The sequence below is a fragment of the Oncorhynchus masou genome, chromosome 24, assembly GCF_036934945.1.
Source record: "Oncorhynchus masou masou isolate Uvic2021 chromosome 24, UVic_Omas_1.1, whole genome shotgun sequence".
NCBI lineage: Eukaryota > Metazoa > Chordata > Actinopteri > Salmoniformes > Salmonidae > Oncorhynchus > Oncorhynchus masou.
In genome coordinates, this window is record NC_088235.1 from 85511567 (window position 1) to 85529816 (window position 18250).

Genomic DNA, 18250 nt, shown 5'->3' on the forward strand with positions numbered 1-18250 from the left:
AATATATATATATATATTTTTTTTTAATAGATTTGGAAAAAATATATATAATAATTTTTGCTTTATCATTATGGGGTATTGTGTGTAGATTGATAAGGGGAAAAAAACATTTTAATCAATTTTAGAATAAGGTTGTAACAAAATGTGGAAAATTCAAGGGGTCTGAATACTTTCCCAATGCACTGTATTTATTTAATATCTGTCAATGTCAAAAGAAGATTGCTACTTTTGAGCCTGCTTTGTTGTCATGATGAAGAGCAAATGGAAGCTCTTTTAAAAGCATCTTGACCACTTATGGCCAAAAGAATGTCATGTTTGTCTCAGTAAGCTCACCGAGTTGTATTTATTCTTTCATATGGGTTTAAAAAGCCTTTCTAAAGTTTTACTGAGCCTTGATTAAACAAGGTATTAGACTACTGAGGTACTCATGCTATGCCTGTCCCTTAAATATTTGGCCACAAGAGCTTAATTACTTAAAACATGACCAGAGTTAAATAATTAGTGCAGTATTAAACAGCTTAAAACCAATAGGCTTACAGTAACTAGTCTACCTAATGTAGGCCTCACAGCTCCAGCTGGGGACAACGGAATAAACTTTATTCAACCATGAATCAAGAGGGAGTTTTGTTATTCAAAATATCAACAGTATCACCACCTAATTTGTTGATAACACTGGGTTAGTGACTGCAAAGTAACAATAGGCCCCGCCCACTATTAAGAGTGACAGCAATGTTAAATTTAGCCTATTAGTCTTCTCCCAAGTCTGGGAATTCATCTTGAACATAGTTCCCTCACTGTTTCACACACAATGTAACACTAGAAGAGCCGAGTGAGTCATTTTGACTCAATATGACATAATAATTCAAATATCTCTGCCATTTTTAAAATCATGCCCCCCTCCGTCCTTTACTTTTCTTAAATATGTCTATTTAACACACATATGTTGTAAGAATTGCGATAACACAAACCAAATGTGATATAAGCAGTTTTAAGAGGACACGTAACTTTTTCTAATCCTCCTTTAGAGTCACAACAGGTAAGACGTTTTGATTTCTATACAGAATCAGAACAAATTCTGAGGATTCCAAAACCCTTAACATTGCCAAATAACTATACAAATTGAAGAGATGAGCTCTATTTCAAAATATAACTTTTTCTAAGAGTAACCACCCTTCCAATGCGCTCCACAGTGAGCATGCGGCAATGGATAGCCTACGGTAACATAAACGAATGAAAATGCTATTGTATTCTTTGAAATACATTTTTTTTCTCGTATTTTGATGTTGCCCAGGACCTTCATAAACACAACCAAAATATAATTTTTCCAATAGCATACAATATATAAATGCATTTATTAAGGCGTCAGCATGCTTCAGTTTGGCTGGCGTCTAGCCGAACTCGGCTAGCCAAACCAAACGAATGTGCTCCCATACTCTTGGCTGGCGTCTAGCCAAACTCGGCTAGCCAAACCAAACGAATGTGCTCCCATACTCTCTTAAAAGACCTTCACTTGAAGGTCCCTGAGTCAATACAAGTTAGAAACACCTTTGGCAGCGATTACAGCTGTGAGTCTCTAAGAGCTTTAGACACTTGCGCAATATTAGCCCATCATTTTTTTCATAATTCTTCAAGCTCTGTCAAGATGTTGGGGATCATGGCTAGACAGCAATGTTCAAGTCTTGCCATAGAATTTCAAGCAGATTTAAGTCAAAACTGTAACTTGGCCACTCAGGAACATTTACTGTCTTCTTGGTAAGCAACTCCAGTGTAGAATTGGCCTTGTGTTGTAGGTTATTGTCCTGTTGAAAGGTTATTTCCTCTCCCAGTGTTAGGTGTAAAGCAGACTGAAACAGGTTTTCTTCTAGGATTTTGCCTGTGGTTAGCTCCATTACGTTTCTTTTTATCCTGAAAAACTCCCCACTATTTGCCGATGTCAAGCATACCCATGCCAAGATGCAGCCACCGCCATGCTTGAAAATAAGGAGGCAGTTACTCAATGGTGTGTTGGATTTGCCCCAAGCATAAGGCTTTGCATTTAAGCCAAAATGTGTATTATGTTGTTGTGTTTTTTTTGCAGCATTACTTTAGTGCCTTGCTGCATACAGTGTTCCCAGCATTGGCCTCCCACTATGCTGGGGTTGTTGCAGTGTGGGGGACTGGGGTTGTTGCAGTGAGGGGGACTGGGGTTGTTGCAGTGAGGGGGACTGGGGTTGTTGCAGTGGGGGGGACTGGGGTTCTTGCAGTGAGGGGGACTGGGGTTGTTGCATTGAGGGGGACTGGGGTTGTTGCAGTGAGGGGGATTGGGATCGTTGCAGTGAGGGGGACTGGGGTTGTTGCAATGAGGGGGACTGGGGTTGTGGCAGTGAGGGGGACTGGGGTTGTTGCAGTGAGGGGGACTGGGGTTGTTGCAATTTGGGGGACTGGGGTTGTGGCAGTGCAGGGGGACTGGGGTTGTTGCCGTGAGGGGGACTGGGGTTGTGGCCGTGAGGGGGACTGGGGTTGTTGCAGTGGGGGGGACTGGGGTTGTTGCAGTGAGGGGGACTGGGGTTGTTGCAGTGAGGGGAACTGGGGTTGTGGCAGTGCAGGGGGACTGGGGTTGTAGCACTGGGGGGGACTGGAGTTGTTGCAGTGAGGGGGACTGGGGTTGTTGCAGTGAGGGGGACTGGGGTTGTTGCAGTGAGGGGGACTGGGGTTGTTGCAGTGAGGGGGACTGGGGTTGTTGCAGTGAGGGGACTGGGGTTGTTGCAGTGGGGGGGACTGGGGCTGTGGCAGTGAGGGGGACTGGGGTTGCTGCAGTGGGGGGGTTATCGGGGTTGTGGCAGTGGGGGGACTGGGGTTGTTGCAGTGAGGGGGACTGGGGTTGTTGCAGTGGGGACTGGGGTTGTTGCAGTGGGGGGACTGGGGTTATTGCAGTGAGGGGGACTGGGGTTGTTGCAGTGGGGGGGACTGGGGTGGTTGCAGTGAGGGGGACTGGGTTTGTTGCAGTGAGGGGGACTGGGGTTGTTGCAGTGGGGGGGACTGGGGTTGTGGAAATGGGGGGGACCACTGTTAGATTAGGCATCCCCACGCAGCCCTTTGATGAGGTGGACTGTGGCATTTGTAGGCAGAAGTGGTCTCAGTTGGATATTCCCCTTTCATAAATGGCACAGGGTCATTGCAATTCCACATATAGCCACATCAATAGCCAAAAACATCTATTCCCCATTGTATCCTTTAACACATCTTGTAGAAAATATTGATAGGTATCCACTTTTTCTCTCACAACAGGAATAGAACAAGGTAGTATAGAGTAATAGCATTTCTTACAGCACAACAAGTTATCTTTTTTAAATGTATTTTATTTTGTACATTTTCCCATAAAGTTTCCCACCAGATCAAGATAAAACAAATTTGCACACAAAGCCATTGAACGGAACACATTGAGAGAAAGTGGAGCTCAAAGAGTCAGAACAGCCCTGTGGTAACATGGCATGTAAAAAGTGTGAATCTGGCTGTGAGATGCAAAGTAGTTTATTGTTGCTCTCTGGCATCTCATTCTCATTGTCTCTCCCCATTAGCCTGTGACCAGGGGTTGGCAGACGTCGACAGTTTCCTGTGGCAGATGCCTGGTGTTTCAATGGCTGCCCTTGATCGCCTTATGACAGATGTCAAGGCTCCTGTTGAACGGGCACGCCCCGTGCCTCGGTGTGTCTGGCAGACAGCGGCCAGCCCCACGACACCCTCCCGCCCCACCTCTGCATCCATCAGTCTCCGACTATTACCTCCGACAGCCATCACATAAGCACCCAACGGTTCACATGCAAATGTGCCCAGACACATCCGTTTTGGAATTCTAATGCATCAGTCTTAAGCCTTCCACATGCTTTGGTTCGGCTGGTGCCTAGCCGAACACGGCTAGGTGAACCGAACGAGTGCGCTCGCATACTCCCTTAAAAGACCTTCGCTTGAAAAATGAGAAGAAATTGGCAATAGTAATGTTTGTCCTCAAAATAGTCAAAATGAATCTAAGATAACTAAAGAAATCTTGTCATAAATGTTGACGTTTTAGCCGAGGAAATTTTAGTCCCACAATTTTACATCTAACCAAGATGTTTGGTTCAGTGTTTCTTCAATATTATTTTTGTTCATAAAAACAATTTGTCTCTCGTTGAATGACAACAGACATTTTAGTTGAGCTAGCTGTGAAGGGGCCTTATGCTTGACACAGAACAGTGTGACACAGAGGACAGGTTTTCAGTTACAGGAGAACATTAAACCTATGTAGGTAAAAGACTTGCTGGGACCAAAATTGGCATGAATGATCAGTTTCCGAAGGACACTGCAGAACGGCGCAAAGTTCTGTATCCAATTTTCAAAGAAAATAGATTAAAAGTGAAACGAGTAACTCTCGTCGTTGATAAATTATATATTGATAACCAGTTGTTCAGAGACTCAAAGACTACTCCATGGTTATTTTAAAAATTGCAAAGTTCTCATAGATGAGGAAAATAAATACAATTCTAGCCCGGTTATGGATTGTAACAATACAATAAAAAATATAGCTTTTCTATCTATATATCTTCACATATAACTAATTGAACACACAAGCACTAATTCAACATAGTGAAGATAAAAACTAAGTAAACAGAAAGCACAGTATGTGTGGATGGTGTGGTGTATGTTTATTTTTATTTGTTAGATTTGGAAAGGTGAGTGAGTGAGTAATGAAATGGTTGCATATCCCAGAGCCAATGAATTGCTGTGGGCTGGGGTATGAGAGGGCTTTCAATGTTGTTCAGATGATGGATATACTTTTATAATGAATTATATGTCTTATTTATTTATCGTCCTATCATGGTGGAACAGTTTTAAAATAGATGATGCATTTGATTTGTTATTGTCCTATCATGGGGAACTATATTTTTAAAATGTATTTATGATCCTATTTTAATGGTACGGTCCATGACCCTATACCCTAGACACCCACCTGAATGACCCACATACTAAGGAGAAGTCCCTAACTGTTTTATGGGCCTGCTGTAAGCAGTCTGTATGCAGCCAAATGATGGTCAGAGACCTAGAGCAGCACTGCCCCCTCAAGATTCTGAGCCTACTTGGCAGGGTTGGTCCTGCAAAGCCAAAGCCCCCTAAAGGGAGAGCATAATATACTCTCTAATAATCAAGACCTTTCTTGAGTTGGGCTCTGGGGTGGTGCAATTGTTGAGTAAGTGAGTTTATGGTTGTGTGGGGGTATGGGTTGAGTGTGTGTGGGTGTATGTGTGTATCCAACAACAGTTGCGAAGGAGTAAAAGATGTTAGGGACAATAGAGGATGATCCACAGCTATATATAATACAAATTGAGGTGAGGACGATGGAAATGCATTTGGCAGTTAATCTACTTCAATTCGGTAAATGGCACTGTGTGCTCTTTTCAAAGGATGGATCCCAGTCGGTTATGGGTTATGGGATACAGGGGGTCGAGGGTGGTCTGCAGGGCATTGGGATGACAACCCAACTCAGGATGAGGAGGGCTTTTAGCGGGTGGAATAGTAGGGACCAATTGGTACAGATCATGGTACAGCTATATAGACACTCAATCATCATGTTACTTTTTAATGGCACGTTTACAAACATGTATTTTGATAAAAATAATTGAAAGTTGTGTCTCATTATGATAGGTGGTGAAATAAGTAGTGCCAGTTAGAATTGTAATGGCCTAGCAGATAATAAGAAAAGACAATCAGTATTTACCTGGCTAAAAGAGAAGGAATATTATTTTTTGTGGAAAAATAACTGGGGGGGGGGGGGGTTCGAAATATACTTCTCCCATGGGCAAAGAAATTCAAAAGGGGTGATGGTTTGAATTAACAATAATTTTGATCCAAATGTGCAAATTGTCCAAACAGATCCTCAAGGTAGATGGATTATTTAAAATAGGTTATTGGACAATAAACAGATATGGCTTATTAACCTATACGGTCCGAATTATGATGATCCAAGCTTATTTGAAAATATATATAAGAATTTATCAACTCTACAAGCAACACTAGACTCTATTATTATGGTGGGAGATTTTAATACGGTCTTAAATACCTCTATGGACCGGAAAGGAAATCACACTACAAACTTTCACCCTCAGGCACTTAAAGAAATCATGAATGTCATGGATATATTGGAATTAGTGGATATATGGAGACTTAAATACCCTGACCTAGTGAGATATACATGGCGGAGGCTTAATCAAGCTAGTCGCCTTGACTACTTTCTTATACCATTCTCTCTGGCACCAAAAGTTTAAAAAGTGTTGATAGGGGACAGAATGCGGACGGATCATCACATAATTGGCATATATATTACTCTTACAGAATTTCCACGTGGGCGAGGATATTGGAAATTTAATCAAAGTCTAGATGATAAATTGTTTAGAACTAGGAAAGAAGAATTTTATAAGTGACTTTTTCAGACATAACATAGGCACAGCAGATCCCCTTATTGTATGGGACACTTTTAAATGTGCCTTTAGAGGACATGCAATTCAGTGCTCATCTATAAAACAAAAGCAATTTAGATCAAAAGAGTCCATATTAACAAAGGAAATTGAAGGACTAACAGTACAGTTAGATAGCAATAAAAACGGTACCATAGAGGCACAGAATAAGTTAGAGGAAAAACAAAAAGAAATGGAGGAACTTATTCAAGAAAGATCCAGTGTAATATATTATAATAATAAAGCGAACTGAATGGAATATGGGGAAAAATTCACCAAATTCTTTTTCAATCTTCAATATAGAAATGCTACCATTTTTTTTATTAAAACTTGTTACAAATGATGGAGTCACGCATGATTCACCAAATTATATTTTGAAAGAGGAAGTAAAGTACTTTAAGAATATTTTTTCATTTCAGGCTCCTCCATCTCCACTAACTGAAACTAATTGTATGGATTTTTTTCTTAATAATAATGTAAAATTAATATCTGTACAGAAAGACTCATGTGAAGGCCAAATTACTGAGGAGGAACTGCTTGAGGCAATTGGGGCCTTTAACGATGGGAAAACTCCAGGGCTGGATGGCATACCAGTGGAAGTATACAAAACTTTTTTGGTATACTCAAAGGACCATTATTGGCTTGTTTTAACCACTCCTATATAAATGGTAGATTATCAGACATGCAACAAGAAGGTCTGATATGATTATTACTGAAACAGGACCCAAGTGGTATATATAAAGATCCAGTCCATTAAACAAATTGGAGACCTCTTACACTTCAGTGTTGTGATGCAAAAATCCTAGCAAAATGCTTGGCACATAGAATTTAAAAAAGTATTGTCAGATATTATTCATCCTAATCAGACAGGTTTTTTACATGGACGATACATTGGAGATAATATAAGACAAGTACTGGAAACAATAGAACACTATGAAATATCGGGGACACCAGGCCTGGTTTTCATTGCTGATTTTGAAAAGGCTTTTGATAAAGTACGACTGGAGTTTATATATAAATGCCTCGAATATTTCAATTTTGGAGAATCTCTTATAAAATGGGTTAATGTTATGTATAGTAACCCTAGGTGTAAAATAATAAATAATGGCTACATCTCAGAAAGTTTTAAACTGTCTAGAGGAGTAAAACAAGGTTGTCCACTATCGGCATATCTATTTATTATTGCCATCGAAATGTTAGCTGCTAAGATTAGATCAAACAATAATATTAAGGGATTAAAAATCCGTGGCTTAAAAACGAAGGTGTCATTGTACGCTGATGATTCATGTTTTATTTTAAAACCACAATTGGAGTCTCTCCACGGCCTCTTAGAGGATCTAGATACTTTTGCTATCCTCTCTGGATTAAAACCAAATTATGATAAATGTACCATATTATGTATTGGATCACAAAAAAAAATCACATTTTACATTACCATGTAGTTTACCAATTAAATGGTCTGACGGAGATGTAGACATACTCGGTATACAAATCCCAAAAGAAAGAAATGATCTCACTCCAATAAATTTTTATAGAAAGTTAGCAAAAATAGATAAGATCTTGCTACCATGGAAAGGAATATACCTGTCTATTTGTGGAAAAATCACCCTGATTAACTCCTTAGTTATATCACAGTTCACCTATTTGCTTATCGCTTTGCCTACACCTCGTGACCTGCTTTTTAAATTCTATGAACAAAATTTTTTAGATTTTATTTGGAACGGCAAGCCAGATAAAATGAAAAGGGCCTATTTATATAACGAATATGAATTTGGTGGGCAGAAATGATTAAATACTTATTTTAAATAAGCCTTAGAAAGTTGGTTACAAGTTCAGCTTAATCCACCTGAAAGGACGGATGTCATGCATAGGTGTAATAGGTGGCAGGGAAGTCAGGCGTAGGAGAGTCAAATGGAGTTTAAAATGGAGTCTTTTAATAAAGTTCCAAGAGTATGCTCCATAACAATAAATGTACAAACAAACAAAATATGGGCACGAGGACCCGACGCGCACCTATACAACAATCACACTACACTGACAATAAAACAATCTCTGACAAAGACATGAGGGGAAACAGAGGGTTAAATACACAACAGGTAATGAATGGGATTGAAAACAGGTGTGTGGGAAGACAAGACAAAACCAATGGAAAATGAAAAAAGGACCAATGATGGCTAGAAGACCGGTGACGTCGAACGCCGAGCACCGCCCGAACAAGGAGAGGCAACGACTTCGGCAGAAGTCGTGACAACGGAACAAATAGTACAACAAATATTGTGGTTAAATTCAAATATACTAATTGATTAAAAAAACTGTATTTATCGAAGAAATTTTTAAAAAAGGTATAATTTTTGTGAATGATATCATAAATAGGACTGGTGGAGTTATGTCACACATGCTGATAACACAGACATATGGAAATGTCTGCTCTATCTAAAATTACAACCAATTATTTGCAGCATTACCACAAAAATGGAAGAGGCAAGTAGAAGGGGAAAAAAGTAAGGAAATTGTATGTCGGCCCTGTATTAAAGAACATAAATGGTTAAAGAAAGGTGTGATAAATAAAAACATACACCAATTTCATTTAAGGGCCAACATATTTGGGAAGAGATTTTCGATGTACCCATTCCATGGCACATGGCTTATGAATTGATAGGCCAAACAACGCCGGATTCAAAACTTCAAATTTTTCAATATAAATTACTATATAGAATTCTTGCAACTAATAGAATGTTATATATATGGGGGATACAATCTTCCCAGCTCTGCAGATTCTGCTGTGAGGAGGCAGAGTCATTAGATCATTTATTTTGGTATTGTCCATATGTAGCTCGTTTTTGGTCACAGCTCCAGGAATGGCTGAGAATTGCAACATTTGCCTAGAACTATCGCTACAGATAGCAATACTGGGTGATTTGAAAAGCCATAGTCAATCAATAATATAATAATTATTTTAGCAAAAATGTTTATTTTTAATTTACAATCTGTAGAATCTATGAGAATAGGAAGGTTCAATTATTTGTATTTATCATCATTAGTCATTTAGGTCAACATTTAGGTCAACATTGGATCATTCAGAGATCCTCACTGAACTTCTGGAGAGAGTTTGCTGCACTGAAAGGAAAGGGGCTGAATAATTTTGCACGCCCAATTTTTCAGTTTTTGATTTGTTGAAAAAGTTTGAAATATCCAATAAATGTCGTTCCACTTCATGATTGTGTCCCACTTGTTGTTGATTCTTCACAAAAAAATACAGTTTTATATCTTTATGTTTGAAGCCTGAAATGTGGCAAAAGGTCGCAAAGTTCAAGGGGGCCGAATACTTTCGCAAGGCACTGTATATGGCAAATAGAAATCCGAAATGGATGATGTTGAGAGACAGATGGGAGGGGTTGAGTGGAGCTGAAGGGTGGGACTAATAACAAGATAAACAATGTAAAACATACGGGATCTGTAAAATGAATATAGGTTCGGAACTTCTGTGAAATAGCATAGTTACAAATAGAAATCAAACTGGATGGACATCAGAAATAGAGGAAGGACTAAGAACAAACAAGAGAGAACTATTGTAAAGTAGACTGTGTCTGTAAAATGTGTATAAGATGTATAAATTGAAGGTAAAAGCAGAAGTGTTTATTAGTTTACTCCAATTGGGGGATCGGCGGTAGGGTTTGTGGGGAATAATAATAAAGGTATATTCTTTAAAAAAGTATTATGTCTATATAGGTATGTGTATGTATATATGTGTATATGTATGCATGTGTGTATGGATATATATATTTACCAAAAAAATATAGGGGATTGGAAATGATGCAGACAATTACATTGGAAGCAACATTCTTTCCACAATATTAAGCTGATCCTCCCTCAAAAAAAAAAAAAAAAACAGACTATGTAGGTCCAAGTCTACGACAAAGCGTTATGTACTGTATGTAACTGCTCTTGCCTCATGTCTAATTCTCTAATCAACATCCCTGTCACTGTCCCTCTAACTACCAGGGCATCGCTGCCATGGCAACACAACATCTTTAGCAACATATCCAATCTCACAACTTCAAACACTATTTTTAATGTCTGGAAAACTAGAGGTACAGGTTGAACAGGTTGTAGCAGACCAATTTTAGCACAACAAAATAATAAACAAGCAAGTGGTACTTCGGAAAAAGTTAGAATCTAGAAATCTGCCCTCAACCACTACCTACTGCGTTGGTGAAGACGTGTTTGAGTGAGATCAAACAGCCCCTTTATGCACCTGTTAGATGACTCTGATTCTGACAGTTTGGACAAGCTTTGCTGGATCGATCTGTTATGGCCTGAGGTTGACTACATGTAGGTTTTCCTATCATCATAAACATGAAGGTTTCAGGTTTAAAGTAAAACCTCAGTTAATGTGTGGGTTTAAGCTTTCATCATGAAGGTCCTTGTATCGCATGTCATTTTCCAAAATGTGCAGTTTAAATGTTTTAATTTGAAAATCGTGAACGTACCATTTAGGCCGGCTGGTGGACTTCACCACTGGAGACATGCCATCTCTATACAGGCTCTTGGTCTTGCTAAAGTTGACAATGTTGAAAATCACCCTCTGAAAGACAAACGTGAACATTCCATTAGAAGAATTGAAGAACAAGAAAAAGGGGATGATATGAAAAGGTAGAAATATCAGGAGGTGAGCACTGAGAGGGAAATATCAGAAGGTGAGCACCGAGAGGGAAATATCAGAAGGTGAGCACTGAGAGGGAAATATCAGAAGGTGAGCACCGAGAGGGAAATATCAGAAGGTGATCACTGAGAGGGAAATATCAGAAGGTGATCAGAGAGGTGAGCACCGAGAGGGAAATATCAGAAGGTGAGCACTGAGAGGGAAATATCAGAAGGTGAGCACTGAGAGGGAAATATCAGAAGGTGAGCACTGAGAGGGAAATATCAGAAGGTGATCACTGAGAGGGAAATAGAGAAAGGTGAGCACTGAGAGGGAAATATCAGAAGGTGAGCACTGAGAGGGAATTATCAGAAGGTGAGCACTGAGAGGGAAATATCAGAAGGTGAGCATTGAGAGGGAAATAGAGGAAGGTGAGCACTGAGAGGGAAATAGAGGAAGGTGAGCACTGAGAGGGAAATAGAGGAAGGTGAGCATTGAGAGGGAAATAGAGGAAGGTGAGCACTGAGAGGGAAATATCAGAAGGTGAGCACTGAGAGGGAATTATCAGAAGGTGAGCATTGAGAGGGAAATAGAGGAAGGTGAGCACTGAGAGGGAAATAGAGGAAGGTGAGCACTGAGAGGGAAATAGAGGAAGGTGAGCACTGAGAGGGAAATAGAGGAAGGTGATGCCAACACACCACTCATCAATCATATATACTGACTGATTATTATGTCAGAGTAGAGATAAGAAAGTGAGCTTCAATACATGATAGCACAACACACTATAAAGTAGAGATGAAAAGACATGTCTGTCAACAGATAGCGTGGTGAAACGGTGGCCTAGCAGATGATCATGCTGAAACTGGCAGGCTACCATTGGGCCAGCTTGGCTTTAAAACCCTCATTCATGGCTGAGTGAGGGATATGTCCCACTCTCCCAGGAAATGCACCGGGACCCCCCTCCTCCGACCAGGATCCCTGATTAGAATCAGGGGAAGAAATAGGTGGAGAGAATAATAAATATATAAATAATGATAATAATATCACCATGCAGTAAATGAATCCTATTGATGGACCATATCAAATTACCAACTAAGTCCAGGTGGTGGAAGTGAACTGTGTGCTACTGAAATCCTATTACAACACCCCCCCCCCTCTTCCCCCTCCCTCCTTGCCATCACAGGAGCAGGGATTGTGGCAGGCTGATTCAGACTTAGGTAAAATGACATTTAACTGATGTTCAGACTGGCAGCAGGCTCCTGTACCGTGGAGATAAGACCATCGCTGCTGGCATTTCAATTACACTTTACTGCCCTGCACATCTGTTGCCAGCCTACTTTCAGCTTTTCCTCAGGCAAATACATCCTCATTCTCTGCCTTACATTGGTCATCTTTCTTCTTTTTCTCCAATTCAGATTGTCTTATTCAGTGGCTGTGTCTCATGTCTGTAATCTATTTGTTAAGCGTCTGAACTCCGAGGGGGAGCTCTGTACTCCACCAAAGCAGGCAGGCTGCAACAGTAACCGTGTTTCGGTTAAGACAAGGTGATTAAAGAGGTTCCTTCCCTCTTCTTCAAGCTCAACACTGGATCACATGAAGACTCACACAAGGAAGAGAAGACTGTGTTCTTTGAAGTCATATTTCACTGAGACCCGTAAACATAGAGACCTGTTATTGATTTCATTGCATGATGCACAATGGTGTTGTATCGAGGCAGATTCACTGTTTTATAGTCCAAACTCATTGCAACAGCATACATGCCTGAAAGTTAATCCTCCAGCCAGCATACCTGCGAGGGAATTTATTTACAACATGTAGATGGAGAAACTGAGCAACTGTTCAAAAAACATAGTAGACCAAACCACAGCATATAGGCCTACAGTACATAGGCCTACAGTCATGATGCTGCTGTAAGGTTTGGCTCTCAGATTGATCACATCATTGGGGGGTTGAATTTCTTAAGCCTTTAAACCTTCACCCTTCACTGGCATTAACTGGGAACAGAAGTGGCATGAGTGTGACAGATCTACACTGGAGGGTCATCATTCATCATCCACTTCCCTGACACCGAGCCTCTCACATGTACCCTACACTGCATCATAGCTCATGTGTGTCCCTGTCCTTTATCATGGAAAATCATCACTAGCCGTGATTGCCTCTCTGTGCTTATGCACACATTAATCTTTACACATCCAAAAACTGCTGGTACTGCTGATGCTGCGGCTCACATCTGGATGTGTTAGCTGTGCTAGCTGTATTAGCTGTGTTAGCTGTATTAGCTGTGCTAGGTGTGCTAGCTGTATTAGCTGTGCTAGCGGTGTTAGCTGTGTTAGCTATCATGAGGAGTGACTCTCCAGCGATCTTCGCCAGTCTGCAGAGTCCTACAGCATCATAAATTGAGGCCAATGGGAGATTGAGATGAGGACGAGAGAGGAGTCAAATTGGAGTCTTTTTATTTTGGGGTCATTAAGTGGTTTGTGTGGCCTACGCCGCCTGGAGCCCACTCATCACACGCAGGAAGACTGACTGGCGGTTGGGTGCTGAAGGTCCACCATTCTTGTTATAAACTCTGCCTACACCCAGGACCAATTTGGGTGCCCGTCTCCCTAGGTGCAGAGAGCACTGTCCTGGAAATGTAATTACACAATGAACAGTTTGAACAGATTAACATCCAGGCTGTCTGAGCTGTCATCTCCATGAAGCATGTCAAACCCCCCTATGTCCCTGTCACTGCCAGAGCGGAGCCCAAACAGGTGTCTCTCTGTCACCCTGCAGCACACACCAAGATACAAGCACCGTGTAACCACTACGTAACCATTCGTTGAAGATTTCTGCCTTTGGCGAAACCTTTGGCAAAATAATGTGAAATTAATAAAAAACAAGAAATTCTACTTTGAGTACTATCTCATACATTTCTGAATGTTTTGATCCTGCTCCAATGTGTTGACTGTAAGCAGTAGAGAAGGAAGCAGTGTTGGGGAGTTTTGAACTACATATACAGTGCCTTGCGAAAGTATTCGGCCCCCTTGAACTTTGCGACCTTTTGCCACATTTCAGGCTTCAAACATAAAGATATAAAACTGTATTTTTCTGTGAAGAATCAACAACAAGTGGGACACAATCAAGAAGTGGAACGACATTTATTGGATATTTCAAACTTTTTCAACAAATCAAAAACTGAAAAATTGGGCGTGCAAAATTATTCAGCCCCCTTAAGTTAATACTTTGTAGCGCCACCTTTTGCTGTGATTACAGCTGTAAGTCGCTTGGGATATGTCTCTATCAGTTTTGCACATCGAGAGACTGAAATTTTTTCCCGTTCCTCCTTGCAAAGCAGTTTTCAGTTCTTTCCACAGATTCTCGATTGGATTCAGGTCTGGACTTTGACTTGGCCATTCTAACACCTGGATATGTTTATTTTTGAACCATTCCATTGTAGATTTTGCTTTATGTTTTGGATCATTGTCTTGTTGGAAGACAAATCTCCGTCCCAATCTCAGGTCTTTTGCAGACTCCATCAGGTTTTCTTCCAGAATGGTCCTGTATTTGGCTACATCCATCTTCCCATCAATTTTAACCATCTTCCCTGTCCCTGCTGAAGAAAAGCAGGCCCAAACCATGATGCTGCCACCACCATGTTTGACAGTGGGGATGGTGTGGTCAGGGTGATGAGCTGTGTTGCTTTTACGCCCAACTTAACGTTTTGCATTGTTGCCAAAAAGTTCAATTTTGGTTTCATCTGACCAGAGCACCTTCTTCCACATGTTTGGTGTGTCTCCCAGGTGGCTTGTGGCAAACTTTAAACAACACTTTTTATGGATATCTTTAAGAAATGGCTTTCTTCTTGCCACTCTTCCATAAAGGCCAGATTTGTGCAATATACGACTGATTGTTGTCCTATGGACAGAGTCTCCCACCTCAGCTGTAGATCTCTGCAGTTCATCCAGAGTGATCATGGGCCTCTTGGCTGCATCTCTGATCAGTCTTCTCCTTGTAGGAGCTGAAGGTTTAGAGGGACGGCCAGGTCTTGGTAGATTTGCAGTGGTCTGATACTCCTTCCATTTCAATATTATCGCTTGCACAGTGCTCCTTGGGATGTTTAAAGCTTGGGAAATCTTGGACCTGCCTGGTGTGTTCCTTGTTCTTCATGATGCTCTCTGCGCTTTTAACGGACCTCTGAGACTATCACAGTGCAGGTGCATTTATACGGAGACTTGATTACACACAGGTGGATTGTATTTATCATCATTAGTCATTTAGGTCAACATTGGATCATTCAGAGATCCTCACTGAACTTCTGGAGAGAGTTTGCTGCACTGAAAGGAAAGGGGCTGAATAATTTTGCACGCCCAATTTTTCAGTTTTTGATTTGTTAAAAAAGTTTGAAATATCCAATAAATGTCGTTCCACTTCATGATTGTGTCCCACTTGTTGTTGATTCTTCACAAAAAAATACAGTTTTATATCTTTATGTTTGAAGCCTGAAATGTGGCAAAAGGTCGCAAAGTTCAAGGGGGCCGAATACTTTCGCAAGGCACTGTAGTTCAACTACATATTGTCGTATCTTGGTGATAGTTGAACCAAATTCAAATCTTGGTGTTTTCAGTAAATTACTTTTTTGCCATTTAGCGGTGTAGCTAACTACTTGAACTACACTTATTTTGTTAAATCAGACCTGCCTAATTGTCACTTTTTGTGTTATGTTAAAATATTATATTATGTTCACATCTGACCCCAGAGTGATCTATTATTGCAATGTGTAGTCTATGACATTTCAGACTTAGTTATGATAATTTATCACAAGGTAGTTTGAATGTAGTAAACTATATTTTATTAAAAGATAGCTTTAGTGTAGCTCAACTTCTTCCAGTGTGAAGTAATTGGTAGCTTGGTCAACTATATTTTCAGAGTATTTCCCCCAACAATTCCCCCAAAACAATTTGACATTTGACATTTTACTAATTTAGCAAGCACTCTTATCCAGAACAACTTACAAGAGCAATTAGGGTTTAGTGCCTTGCTCAAGGACAGATTTTTCACATAGTCAGCTTGTTAACCGCTAGGCTACCTCCCGCCCCTGACAGGCATCAGGGTAGTGAATGTGAAGTGGGGCCCTCACCTAACCACTGACCTCTACAGAAACACAGCACTCAGAGCTCCCAGGCCAGGCACTGATAACCCAGTCCAGGCTCCACACTAAAATAGCTCTATGTCAAACAGCGTTTGGGTGCAAAATGCTGTCTTTTGATACACATCAATCCACAGTGAGCCCAGCTCCTCAACTGAAACCAGCACTGAAATATTAAAGAGACTATTCTTAATGGGGTGGTAGTCTATACAGACAATGCAATCCCTCTGCCAGTGGAACAAAAATACACAACATGTGATCTAGCTAGCTAAAAGTGCAAGTTGAGAGATCCAGGGAAGTGCAGCAAGGCATGATGAATCATGATTCAGACTTCAGAGTTGAATGGTAGACTATTTTGTTTACATTGAGAATCAAGGGTCATGGGTACTAAGTAGAGTTAAGTGGTCTAGGGAGTGAACAGGAAGTGACTCGATGCCCTCGGTGGAACACATACAGGACTGTAGAACCAGTGGAACTGTGTCTGTCTGGCTCACGGTACACAGCAGAGAGCCCCTCAGTCATCACTAGAAACACTCTTTTTACGCCATTTCGCCCAGTGGGCGGTGCTACAGTATACGTCACAGTGGGTGTGGACTTAAAAGTGCAAGGACTGTCCGATGCACGTCCATGTTCAACGAGAACTCTCCGCGTGGGACCTCATTCTTAACCTCTTCACCAACATCACTATGTTGGGTTTATACGTTATTGTTTACAATTGCATTTTCATATTAGTACATAATTGCTTTATTTGAACTAACGATAGCTAGCTACCAAGTGGCTGGACCAGTTTTCCCAAAAGTGAACGATGTGTAATGTCAAGTTTAGCTTACTAGCCAACCAACAATGGCAATGCCGCTATCAAGCCAATCTACTAAATTTACCTGAATTAAAAATATGACTAGATTTAATCTAATTTCACTGTGATGGTTAGTCAACATGCAATAATACCTGTATACTCTCAATCAATAAGATTAATTATTTGCGTTAATATGAACAAGATCGGAACTACTGAGCCTACCCTTTACCCCTCCCTTTCCAGTGACTGATGTGAACTACAAAAAAAAGCCAACCAATACTTCAGGTCAGTACGATCAATGATCATGTATAAATACATTGATATGCATGATACGTGTGTGAGTTGTACAGTAGTAGAAATAGCTGCATTAGCTCTATGTGTGCGAGCATCTCTCTCTCCCAATGTGATTTCTTTTCCTTTTCTTAACAATAATGAATTTGGTATCAGCGATGCTGGCTTAATTAAAACCGGTTAATCTGATGGATTTTGTATGTCCTTGGTCTTATTTATTTGTTTGAGGGCCTATACATGAGGCCAACTTTACCATATTATCCTGGAGGAATACTCACATACCCAGTCTCATTACTTTGTGTGAATGATATCTCTCTACTTAAAACAATGCAAAATTCAAATACAAAATAATTTGTTTAGCTTCTTTCAATTCTGTGGCTGCATGAAACAGCAAACATAACGTGAATTCAGCGATTACAATTGTTTACTTAATCTTTGTGGTTCCCTGATGAAACAGAATAACATCCATTACTGTAGTCAGGCTTAGCCAACCAGTACTCTATGGCTTAGTGGTGTGTTGAGTAGATTCTACCATCCAAGACTTGAGCAAGTGCTTGGCTCGTTCTCGATCAATGTGTCCACCAATGACTGTATATGATGTGCACCCGTATGCGCGCTGAAATCTACAGCACCACCCACCGGGCGAAATGGCCTGAAAAGAGTGTCTCCAGTCATCACAGACACCCAGGCGTATTGTTCGTGACAGCCTACCTGTTCCTCTCCAGCAGGCTTTGATCAGTCAATCGCTGGAAAAGCATCACCACCAGGCCTACATCAGATTCACAATGAAGTAACTGACCGCCCTGATGCCACGGCAGACAGGAATACAGAGGGGAAACGCAGTGGCGTCAGCCACAGTTCTTCCCTATAAAACATAGGGCTCGACCTCAGCCTAAAGATATGGCAAGGGTTACATTTCACACGTT

General features: G+C 40.7%; 1 protein-coding gene across 1 annotated transcript in view; it reads right to left on the reverse strand.

Annotated features, from left to right (window-relative positions):
• The window catches only part of agbl4 (AGBL carboxypeptidase 4), a 426805-nt gene that overhangs the window by 255310 nt on the left and 153245 nt on the right, over positions 1-18250 (reverse strand). The window contains exon 4 of the mRNA XM_064935374.1: positions 10958-11052. Coding sequence (XP_064791446.1) covers positions 10958-11052 — 95 coding nt within the window. The remainder of the gene's footprint in view (positions 1-10957; positions 11053-18250) is intronic.